General features: G+C 39.4%; 1 protein-coding gene across 2 annotated transcripts; it reads left to right on the top strand.

Annotated features, from left to right (window-relative positions):
- The first annotated feature begins 3,974 nt into the window (after nucleotides 1-3,974).
- Nucleotides 3,975-11,920, top strand: LOC127938024 (delta-like protein 4). 2 transcript variants are annotated; one of them, XM_052534388.1, is made up of 12 exons: nucleotides 4,061-4,243; nucleotides 4,409-4,518; nucleotides 4,655-4,915; nucleotides 5,192-5,249; nucleotides 5,883-6,146; nucleotides 7,728-7,788; nucleotides 8,060-8,190; nucleotides 8,415-8,584; nucleotides 9,036-9,255; nucleotides 9,387-10,107; nucleotides 10,587-10,695; nucleotides 10,930-11,920. In XM_052534388.1, exons 2-12 carry the CDS (start codon nucleotides 4,465-4,467, stop codon nucleotides 10,933-10,935), a joined length of 2,055 nt encoding a protein of 684 aa, XP_052390348.1. In that variant the 5' UTR covers nucleotides 4,061-4,243; nucleotides 4,409-4,464; the 3' UTR covers nucleotides 10,936-11,920. The 2 variants fall into 2 exon arrangements, with proteins under 2 accessions (XP_052390349.1, XP_052390348.1); XM_052534389.1 differs by having other exon boundaries at nucleotides 3,975-4,518.
- The last annotated feature ends 681 nt before the right edge of the window (nucleotides 11,921-12,601 follow it).

Genomic DNA, 12,601 nt, shown 5'->3' with positions numbered 1-12,601 from the left:
AAAAAACACATTATTTTTCAAATACTGTACATTATTGTAGGTCCTCTATACCCCGCTTCTCTCAAAAATGTCATTTTCTACAAAGTCCCTCCTTCTGACAAGCGCTCTGATTGGCCATCTGATCCAGTGCATTGTGATTGGCTGAACACAAGCACTCGTCGGAAATGTAACGTCCCTTTCCATAATCGCGAGCTTCATCTTTCAAAATAAATGTAAATACAGTTAATAATATCCTTAGTTTAACCATCAGTTCAAGCTCGAAAGGGGAACAGAGTGGTGTGACTGACACAGTGATGAAGCTCGTATGTGTTTGCAGTACACAAGCCACGGACGGTTAAGACAGCTGACTCCACTCTGTGACCCTGTCTCTATCTCGCTCATATACACACACACGTGCGGGCGAACACACACACACATAAACGACGCGCAAAACTCTGCATTTGAATAGTCAATAGCAAATACTTGACCTAATAACAAAACATTACGTTCACGAAACAGTCGTCCATAAAATGCGTGGCTGTTCTGTTGTAAGTAATCTTTCCTAAATGCATCTACTTTCGGAAGGCCAAATAAAGTGCTTTTGCTTTCGCCTAGATACACACAGCATCTCCCTGACATGGCTGCTTCAACACTAACTGAAACCACACCTTCTTTCTTTGCGTGAACATATTTCCACATAGTGACGTAGATGTGTGGGGCCGTGTTTGAATGAGCCGTTTTAAGGGGGCATGGCAGAGTCTTAACTTTGATAAGGAATATTTCTTTGGATTTGAGACTTTAGTCTTTGCAAATTTACAGATCTTCTTCATGCACCAAGAGCTTGTACACTCCAAAGAGAAAGGAAAAATTTAAATCGTATCATATGACCCCTTTAAAACAACTTGTTATTCGAAGATTGGTTTTATCTCCCTTTTGAAAAGAGACAAAGAATGTTAATTTTCCACATTTAGCACAATGCACTATAACATCAGCAGTGTGGATGCATGAAACAAATCTATCTATAAATGCTCAGTTGTTGCTTGCACAATGTCTGTTTAATTTGAGACATATGGCACCAGAGGAGATAAGACAGGCAATGTTTTCCACAGCTATCAAACCAGAAACCGGCTTTCTACACAACCTCCTGGGTGCAAAAAAACGATACCATCAGACTATAAACCCTGTTTAATGATTTGATGAAAACAGGCTGATTTGGACCATGCTGAGTTGGGAATTGCTATTTTACTAGTTGCAAAACAAATGAGTTGATATGCCTTGTGGCATTGTGGACTAATGCACTGCTTTCTCCACTGAAAATCAGTGATTGATTAATAAAAATAAGCCAAAACAAACATGTCTCTGCTATGGATAATTTGTTATAAATTGTGCTTTTAACAATTAATTCAGTTCATAAATAAGATAAATATCAGTGAAAAGGGTATGTCTTTCCATCACTTTTTCTCTCCCTTACTCTCACTCTTCCTACATGAATTTTCTTTCATTTTATTGTTTAATTTGTTCTGGCCACCATCGGGATGGCAGGTGTGTAAATATGACTCATAAACCCTCTTCAGTACATCATCTTCATAAGAAAAAAGAAGAAGAAGATAAATATTGTGTCTCTGCATTTATTCGAAAGCAGACAAGATTTGAATATGATAATAGCAAATCAACAAACACTTCTTTCACATATCAGGGTCTGTGTAAACATCCACTAGAATTCCATTTTAAAAGTGCCTTGATAAATGTTTAATAAAAACACTAACCTGTTAAACGTGAAGTGAGGCATATTTATTATTATTTATAATTATGGCTGCCCTTCCCACTAACTACCAACTGCCCTATTGACCAAAAGCTAATATAAAAAGAATCCCATTAATAATAATATGATAAAAATGTATGCATGTGAGGTAATTACAATTTCTAAATATTATAAATATATCCCCCCCCCAAAAAAAATTATATATATATATATATATATATATATATATATATATATATATATATATATATATATATATATATATATATATATATATATATATATAAACAACAGAGGATGGAGGAAAAGGAATTATAGTTTAGCAAATAAGCTGATATCCTCCCTCAACTTCAGACCTAATGGGATCAATGAACCACATCTGGCTGTATGGCTGCTCTATGATTTAAATATATATTTAAATATTGAGCTTGTTTTGAACTGAATCGTATTTTATAAACTGTAACCATAATAAGTGATTGATAATGAGATATTCAAGCTGTCATTTCGGCTTACTACTAAATTTGACAGGATAGCCAGAGAAACTATATGATGCCTTGTCTTAAGAGCTCAAATGTCACAGCTAACCACAAAGCAATTAAACCCTCTTTCATGCACTTTCGCCACCTGTGCATGCATCAGGCGTTTGCTTCAAATTCTCAAGTTGGCTCGTTCAGAGCGCACTGGCAAATGGAAACATTCACATTATTGTAATGCAATTAATGCACTGCTTGGATGCGCCGAGTCTCTCTCTGTTCACACTATCGATTCTAGCTAAATGAACAGGTTCAGTCAGTCAGTCAGTCGATCAGAAGAGAATGCGCGCGCTCAATGTACCACCAGATGGTAAATAGAAAATCCTCAAGCGACATGACAGTACAATAACACACCCAATCAAAAATCAATAACGCCTGTGGACACTGGCAAATATGGAAACCAAACTAGAAATAGGCTACTTTCGATTTAAACTTCTTTGTAATTTGCAATGATATTTATTTTCATAGCTATAGGTTACAATCCAGTGCTTCATGAAAAAAACTCAAATTTTCCAATTAATTTTAAATCGCCTAATTAGTTTAGCCTATTAGAAATTAAATATGCAAAGATTGTATATTATGAGTGTTTACATATATTACATCACATTTTATTGAGCTCATACATTGTTGGCTATGTTTGCATTTAAACTCATTTTAAGATTGTAAATATCTTTTTTTTTTTCGAAATACAAGTCATTAATAATACAGGCTTACACCTATACATGTCGCAATTATTATCATCACTCATCCAAAATGAATGATTCAAAAAACACCATGGCACTTAGGTTAAAGAGTAAAATTAAACCGCAGTAAAACTGTAGTCATTTACATTATCTTTTTTTTGTTGTTGTTGTTGTTGTTAAGGGGAAAAGAAGACGATGTGTTTTATGGCGGTTATGACAAAATAAAAACTGATTATCATACAGCTGAATTGTTATCTCACCCCATCGCTGGCAGAGGCCCGTGTGAAAGCCACATGAAAGCCCTCGAAACGCGCTTCTAACGAGGGGCACGCGACTCAACAATAATGGCACGCTGTATTTAGGCTGACAGGACAGCGCGTGCAGCACATGTATCAAATTAAATGAGGAAATTTTATTCAATATATATTTTATTAATCAGGGTTTATTTAGGCATCACTTGGAGTGAGCCTTTGATTCTTTTAATAATAATAATTATATATATATATATATATATATATATATATATATATATATATATATATATATATATATATATATATATATATATAATTTTCTTTTTTTATGGAGCTTCTTCACATTCAAATATCACTATAGTGGTTTCTGGGTCACTGTACCGCAGCGTTATCCTACTATCCTAGTTAGAGAAGAGGCTCTACGCCGAAACATCAGGTAAGGTATATAACCCTACACTGAACGTGCACGCTTTCGATAGATATAATTACCCGCGCAATTGACTGGAACGGGGACAAACGAGAAGTAACAGGCTGCGCATATAGGCAACGTTGTGCGAAGTTTTCTCTGTTTTTTATTTTATTTTTATTATTATTATTTTTTGGGATAAGGGAAAATTGCACGCCGTGAAATGATCAGCGTTTAACCGTGCCTGCTTTAAATATGTCAACAGATGCTGGGCTTGTTAATAATAACTCGCGCTCAATTGGTCATCATCCGCGTAGTGGTGGGTATTAAATGTGGATATCATTGTTGTCGAGAGAGGGGGGCTGAGTATATAAAGTGGGCGGCGTTTCGTGATAGACAGTTTATATAATGAGCAGCGCGGACACAAAGCCAGTATAAATACTGCAGTACGTAAGAAACAAGTCTTCATTCACGAATTACATGAGAAGCGCGAGGATACAAAACTGCGCAGTGCTGACGCACAAAGTTTAGAACCAAAACAAGACATTACCATTGACAATAAACACATCGGTGTGCCCACTGTGGAATACTAAACATGCTCCGTGGATATCCTAAGACGAAGAGGGGTAAGACTGGATGCTGATATTCTAGTTTCACCTTCACCTTTTGGATAACCTGGAAATTTGAAGTGCTCTTGCACACTGAAGTGCCGTGCAGCGTGGACGCACAGGGGGATATACCTTTTAACTCTTCGGCATTTGTTTTCATTGCACCCTTTTTCACTGGAATAGGCTCTTTCGGGGAATATAATCGTGGGTGACGCGGCTGCCCAGGAGAATCGAAAAGCATGGCAGCTTGGCTCACCTTTCTCATCGCAATTTTCACGACCGTTTTGACGCAGGTAAACATCCAAGGTCCTGTGGAAAGACAGCAGAACCCCGTTCCTCTCAATTTTTTTCTCCAGTATAAGGAGCACTTTTGTAGGTAAGCCAGTGTTTGCAGTGCAATGTAGTAATGCATGTAATTTTTCCCTTTAGATATTTGGATCTGGTGTTTTCGAACTCGACCTTCACGAGTTCAAAAATTTCAACGGCTTGCTCGCAAATGGCAATGCATGCAAGCCTGAATGCAGGACATTCTTCCGAGTTTGCCTAAAAAACTATCAGGTGGTAGTGTCTCCAGGTGACTGTATCTTTGGAAGTGCCATAACGCCCGTGCTGGGGACAGACTCGTTCAGAATCATGGGAGGTGGCTCTTTCAGCACACCGATTCGACTGCCGTTCAACTTTGGCTGGCCGGTAAGCTCAAATGCAACTCCTTTTGATCGTATGTGAGCTGAAAACAGAAGGCGATGTGATTTATTATAGTTTTGGGGTTGCAGCAGCTTGTAATGTACAGGTTCAACATGTGTAGACTAAGAGTTTTGTTATTTTATCACTTAATGCAGTTAGTTTTGATGCAGTTAGTTTTTATTTATAGGCACATTATTATACACATCCTTTCATGCTTTAATGATTTGTGGTATCTTGTGTTTTAGTTATTAAAGGCCTAAATCTATTTCTTTTTCCTCCTAGGGTTCATTTTCATTGATTATTGAGGCCTGGTACTCCCCTCACGCGGATCTACCTGTAGGTAAGATTCGATTTTATCCACTAGAGGGCGACACTTCGATGTTGTCCATATACTGATTTTCAAGTTTGTATTTTCATTAGAACGTTTTTTTAATATATACATTTCGTTTCCAACATTTTATTAAACCTTGGTATGATGTATCCAAATCCTAAGACAACGTTTCATTTAAAATGTGCAAATTTGTAAACAATTTTCCTATTGCTTCAAACACCTTTGCATTCTCATGCTCAAACACAATTGAACTTCCTTTGGTTTATTTTTGGCGTGGGAAAGCGCAGTGGGCTTTGGTGAGAATACACAGTGCTTGCCAAAACCATCCGACTGCATTTTCCTGTATTTTACACCTTTGTCTGTCCCGCCCTTAGAATGGGATAATACCATGGGAATATTTTGCTTAACTCAAAGGAAGAGGAAACTTAAACATAAGTTTTACTCCAAATGTGTCAGCTTCCCAGAACTTACAGTTGGTCTGCATTTTTTATTTTTAAGACCCTTTCAGAAAACTTGAAAAATATCATGCCACACTCTGACCTACTTATTTCATTAAAGCTTTTTAACCTGTGAAAAAAAATAAACAAAATAAAATAATAATCCAGCAATGGCCTAATTACAATTTTCTCCTTTTTTTTCTAGACACATACAACCCTGACTTGCAGATCAGCTTTTTTGCCATCCAAAGAAAGTTGGAAGTAGGGGCTGAATGGTCTCCGGATGTTCAAAGTGGGAAGCAGACGGAGCTAAGTTATTCTTACCGGTTCATCTGCAGTGAAAATTACTACGGTGACAGTTGTTCCAAAAAATGCACGCCCAGGGACGACCGTTTTGGCCACTACACATGCAACCCAGATGGGCAGTTATCCTGTCTCCCTGGCTGGAAGGGGGAGTACTGCGAAGAACGTAAGCAATCAGAGATCACAATCCACTGGACTCTATTCTTGAAGAGTGAGGCTTTGCTTAGGAGTCTTGCTTGTACCACTCATTTTCAATGGAACAAAACAGAGCATGTATGATCGATGTTAACAGTGCTGCCAGCAAACCTTAAGTTATTCCATCAGGGATCAAACTTTTAAAAGGAATTTGTATAGGAGACTTTAGAAATGGAACAACCAGAGATGTTTTGTCACCTCTAGCACAATTAAACTTACTCACAGGTCATTTGTGATATGCAAATTTATAAGTAACTGATAAATAACACTTATATATGTGTGTGTGTAATAGTTAATGTTAAAATATTTTGTTTGTTTAATGTTTTGTCAATGTTCCATCCGATGATGTCATGGTAGGCGATATTGTTCGTACCTTCTAGCTTCCAAAAAATCAATGAGACACGATTTTGAAATGTCTCTTCTATTTCTATACAAGTAAAAGATAAATGTCCCTTCAGGGTCTTAAAGATTTGATTTTGACTTCGGTTTGGCGTCAATTGTGTCGAGCAGGAGTAGGCTAACGTTAAATATAAACAGTGTGCCGAGATGGTCACGGGTTTAATGAAAAGCTTATGTTTGCCGATCGTATGACTGTATTCATTTGAGTCTTGTGTGTTTTGCTCTCGGCGTTTTCTTTGTACTGCTGTAGTTTCTCTGAAAATTCACGGTGTTGATCAGGGCGCTTACACAGTTTGTGTATACTCTAAGCGCGCGTGCTTGGTAATTTAATCCTGCACGAGCGTCATGGCAAGCACGCGCCGGGTTAATCGCGCCATTATTATCCGCCACGCGCCACGAAATTGTAGTCCCCATTGTTGCGCTCCAGCGTAGCAGCTGCAAATGTGGTTCGCACAGACTACAAACAACAATAGGGGCAGCTGTCCGTTACTGGGATAGAGCATCTGCTGTGGTCTAACCAGCAGCTCAGTGCAAGTCGTGTACCCGCTCGAAATCAATGTCATAGACAGCTCAACACAGGCAACAGTAAATTACCCGCATCTAAAGCAAGTTACCTCGCCAGACAGGTTCTGTAAATTGTTTTCAGTGAAAGAGATGTAATTGGATAATAGCCATGCACTATGCTGATAATGAACAAGTGGTAAACTTTTTTTTACAAGAGCAGCTGATAGTAATTTAAAGCTACAATGCAATTGTGGATTTTACTCCTATTGTAAAATGTACTAAAATCTCGAAATAGCGGTTTAGTCCAGTCTCTGCCATGTCTGGTTTTCGTTCAGATACCACAAAGCTTAATGTAAAGAATAAGTCCGTCACAGTTATTCATTTAAAGGTCAGAACTATATTACAGTAGTTCTGCCCAAAATCTGGCTAAGCCAAAATTGCTTGTTCAGACCAAATAAGGTGTTCAAACAAACAAAATCAATGTTTTGTACACTATTTAAATAATCAGTCTCTGAAAGGCTTACTTTTTAATTAATGCATAATACGCTGGTAGAGAAAAACATGGGGGAAATGACATGCAACACATTATATCTTAACTACTGTTAACCCATGATCCTTTGACTAACAAGTCCTTTTACTTTTAATGCAGCGATCTGTCTGGAGGGGTGCAGTGAGGCGAATGGCAATTGCTCCAAACCTGGAGAGTGTGTGTAAGTATACAAAGCCTGTGTATGAAGTGTGGAATATTCCTCTTAATCCCTGTCTTTGCATACGTGCATACGTCTACATAGTATTTGCTCTCTTCTGACCCACATACAGGATGAGGCTTATAGAGTAACATTGTTATTCAGCTTTTTTCATTAAAAATATTTTGACAGATACAGTTTGATGGAAAAAATGACCTATGCGCATATCTGCTTTAGTGGGGTTTTAAAAACAACCATATATAAAGTGTTTCTTTGGCATATTTGTGTATTGCAGGTGCAGAGAAGGATGGCAGGGTAAACTTTGCACAGAGTGTAGGAAATATCCAGCTTGTAAACACGGCACCTGTCAGCAACCATGGCAATGCAACTGTAAGGAGGGCTGGGGTGGATTGTTCTGTGACCAAGGTAAGCATAAAGCCTTAAAAGATACAGTAGCTTACTAAATTTCTCACTCTTGTCTTCACTGACCTCAGGGTCATTGTAATAATAGAGCTTACTGCACTTTAGCTCAGTGCTAGTTTAAGATTGAATAAGTAGATCTGTGACTGAAACATGGGAGAACTTAAGGTGATGCTGAAAAATATGACCCTTTCTAGGGCTCACGTTTTTTATTATTTCTTTCAAAATAGATTTGAACTTTTGCACACATCACAAGCCATGTGTGAACGGAGCCACATGTATGAATACAGGTCAGGGCAGTTACACCTGCACCTGTCGGCCTGGATACACGGGGGTCAATTGCGAGCTTGAGGTGCGAGAATGTGACAGCAGCCCATGCAAGAATGGAGGTCTTTGCTCGGTGAGTAATTATTTCACGAAAATTCCAAAACCTTCATGTTTTAATAGACGCTGAGTGATTTGGATGCATCCGAGTTAATGAATTTGATTAAAACCACAAGCATTTAATTAATTTATTATTTTTGTACTTGAATGTGAATTTGGACTGGAATAAGGACAAACAAATAAATCCTCTTAACAATAGACTTAAAAAAAGAAATCACTAAAATATGATAGACCATCTTTGATATTGAATGCAATTTTATCATCCCTCAATGTCAGATTATTCATTAATACTGTCTTGGAAAAACTTCAGGTTTAATCAATGTTCATGTAATGACCTTATTAATGTATCCAAGCATTCTATGAAAAGCCTCTTTCTTAACATCTAGAATTACTGTACAAACAAAAAACAATGCAAATGGCTCCATAAATAGCTGTATGAAACATCTGCTTCCTTTCTCACCCTATAGGATCTTGACAAAGGTTACATCTGCACCTGTCTGTCTGGCTTTGAGGGAACTCACTGTGAACACAGTCTGCTCACCTGCGCAGACTCCCCGTGCTTTCACGGCGGTAAATGCCACGAGAAAGACAACGGCCGCAGTTACGCGTGTGACTGTCCTCGAGGCTACACGGGTCTGAACTGTGAGAGAAGAGTGGACAAATGCACAACTCTGCCATGTGCCAACGGTACGAGAACCGATATTCTCTGCCTCTTAACTTTACAATTCTGAAATTTTGTGGATGCAGAGATCCAGATGTGTGTGTGCATGCATATCTATGTAAAATTAGTCACTGACACCTGTGCCACTGATCCACAGATGGCTTGTGTGTGGTCCTGGGGGGTGTTCGCATGTGTAGCTGTCGAGCGGGCTTCACTGGCCAGCGCTGCGAGATCAACATCAACGACTGCGCAAACAACCCCTGCGCTAACGGCGGCATGTGCTACGACCGCATCAACAACTACGTCTGCTCCTGCGCCCCGGGATACGAAGGACGCAATTGCGACCGGCCCTCCAACGCCTGTTCGTCCAGACCCTGTCTCAACGGCGGCTCCTGCGTGGGTATCCCAGGAAACCCCCCGGCCTGCTTCTGCCCCAGCGGCTTCACTGGACCCCACTGTGAATACTACTCAGTCACCGCTCCCGTGACCAAAGAAGAAACTCAAGACCGCTTCCAGTGGGCTGCGGTTTCTCTGGCCGTAGGTTTGGTGGCTCTTGTGGTTCTGCTCTGCATGGTGGTCATCGCCCTGCGCCACATTCACAGGCAGGCATCCGGAGAAAGGACTCGAGGCAAAGCGATGAACAACATGTCGGAATCGCAAAGAGACAACTTAATCCCCACCTCCCAGTTGAAGAACATTAATAAGCAGGTCAGCTTGGAGGTGGACTGCACACCTGACAAATCAAATTACATACACAAGAACTGCCACTTGGACTACAATTCATCGAAAGAGTTCAAGGACATCCTATCCCAAGAGGACAAAAGTCATAAATACGAAAAGTGTTTAGAAGAGAAAATACCATTGAGTAGAATGTACAGGTAAAGAGATGGATTTTACATCACTTTGATAAACAGAGGTGTTTGGATGAATTGTATTTGCTTTATCATGCTGAGGTCATGCTACATTAGAGTGCTGCACATTATATTAACCTTTGCACTTAGCGTTGGCTTGATGACCGTAATACGAACGTCAATACTGGCTAAAAGAAGTTAAACCTCGATATCCGCAACCGCAACACACATTTACGCACTTAAATCTGGATTTTACACACAAACCCAAAGGCATTGCCAGCAAGAAGCCTTTTTACCCCGTTAAAGGTTTTTTATTGATTTGGACCGCACAACAAAGGCGCTTTTTTCCTCTTAACAGGCATCAGCCTCTGTAAACAAAGCAAAAGAACAAAACGCTATAAAGCGAAAAAATGAGCTGGATGCTTTCACCCCCATCTCCGCTCAATAAATAGCGGCCCCATGTGCTTTTACTTTGTGTTAACATGAAGCGTGATTTGTGTGTGCAGGGAAAAGCCAGAGTGTAGGATATCAACGATATGTTCCCCAAGGGACTCCGTGTACCAGTCTGTGTTTGTAATAGCAGAGGAGAGGAGTGAATGTGTCATAGCAACTGAGGTAAGGAGGATCGCTTCATTTCTTAATGTCTGCATGTTTCAAGCAGGGATCTACCGGCCATGTTCCCAGTTTTATCATTCTGTCAGTGACTACTAATCTAGCCTACTGGACATAGTACTTAATATAGCACTTAAATTACATATTTAAAATTAAATTCTTCTGTACGTATTGAGAGCAATTCATCAATTCCAAAGCATGATCTAAGCCTCCGTTCTGTTTTTACTCTTTCCACAGGTATAAATCACAGGCCGATGTCTATGAAGAGAGGAGACAAAAACACAATCAAAGCAGAATCACTTTCTGGATTGTTTACAAAAATACTTAAGAGACTGGAGGTTTATGTTGACGTCCACTGCTGCACTGAGAAACTTGAGAAACTGGAGAGAGCAGGGTCCTGCTCATCGAATGCAATAGTTTAGTTTTATGTTGAAGAAGTGTTTGTGTACAAAACGTGTACAGTCCTGGATGATTTCTGAACTATTCTGCTACGGTATGTTTTCCCCCCCACCCGAGGACTGAAAGGAAAAGGGAACTTATTCAAAAAAAAAAAAAAAAAAAAGATTATTTTGCGGTAATCATGGACATGTCATCCGCCAAGTAATCAATAGAAGGTGCCAGGGACTTCCAAACCTTCAACCAGCATTGCCAGCTATGCAAGAACGAGGAGGGGAGCACCAATCAGAGCTCAGCTTACCCAAACAAATCAACGATGAGCGCTATGAATGTCTGGAAAGAAAAAAAAAACTGCTAACATCAATCAAGCAGACTTTGTGCTCTCCTCTTTACAATAAGATTGTAAGCAGCTGAAAATTCACAAAAAAAGCCTTAAAATAATTAAATAGAGTGCTATGTTTGTGCCCAGGGTCTTCTTGGATTGTTTTGTGAGAATTTAATCAACATGAGGAAAAGAAAAATAACTTAACACGCAGAACTGTGCCAGCAAGATCCAAGAGGAAGTTCAGCTGACTTCTTTTATGCAACACGGCCCATGAGTACAAGACAAGAAGTGGACAGAAACAGAAAAGCAAAGCGACTGCTCACCACTGGCTGCCTACAATTAGTTTTGAGAATACAGAACCAAATGTAATTTTTTAAAAAGTGATTATTTCCAGAGTTAATTTAATAATATCACACTGCTCTTTATACGTTTTATACTATTATTTTGTATATAATGCATATTTATAAGAAAACAAACATCTGAAGAATAAAAAAAAAGTTCATTCAAGATATTTTTTGTTCTTACTGAGAGAGAATTTCTAATTTGTTCTAATTGTGTATACATTTATACATTGATATCACAAGGGTTTGCATTTATTCCTTCTTTCAAAGGTTACAAATGAACCATTTTCTCTCAACCCTGATCCACCACCACCACACACACATTCCCCTTCCCCAGTTATAGATTGGCTTGAAATTTAAATCCGTTGCCTCGGATACAGGCCCCTTGAGCTGGAAATTTTGAAACAAAGACGGGCGAAGAGCGCAAACCAAAGAGGGGCGGCCCCTCCTCAGAAAACCGAAACAGATGCCCCAGGGTGCAACCTTGCCCTTCCATAAAAAAAAAAACGGCAGCATATGCTGCCCCTCACACCGGGCTCATCATGGCGCTGCTCAGCAGAACACACATAAAGAAAATACACACACGTGTCTATAGACGCAAACGAGTTCCAGGTCTGAGGGCCTCAGCCTCACCTTCGGGGCTAAAGGAGACATCTCAAAACCCAACAAAAGTATCAACTGGAGCTGTGCACGTGGCCTTGGTGCCTACAGATGGGTTTCAGTGGCATTGTGTACTCCACACATGGAACAAATGAGAAAAAAAAGCAAGGTTCAGAATAAAACAATTATTCCGTGCAGAACAGGCTGTACAGGACCACCTAAAGGGTGCAGAGCTCAGCTAAAGCTT

This window comes from Carassius gibelio, chromosome A20 (genome assembly GCF_023724105.1).
Source record: "Carassius gibelio isolate Cgi1373 ecotype wild population from Czech Republic chromosome A20, carGib1.2-hapl.c, whole genome shotgun sequence".
Classification (NCBI taxonomy): domain Eukaryota; kingdom Metazoa; phylum Chordata; class Actinopteri; order Cypriniformes; family Cyprinidae; genus Carassius; species Carassius gibelio.
This window is presented reverse-complemented; position numbering and strand designations above follow the sequence as displayed.

Coding starts and splice junctions, on each gene's coding strand:
- LOC127938024 (XM_052534389.1), top strand. CDS start 4,465: ATGGCAGCTTGGCTCACCTTTCTCATCGCAATTTTCACGACCGTTTTG. Junction 8,585..9,035: donor AGAATGGAGGTCTTTGCTCG/GTGAGTAATTAT, acceptor CTCACCCTATAG/GATCTTGACAAAGGTTACAT. Junction 9,256..9,386: donor AACTCTGCCATGTGCCAACG/GTACGAGAACCG, acceptor ACTGATCCACAG/ATGGCTTGTGTGTGGTCCTG.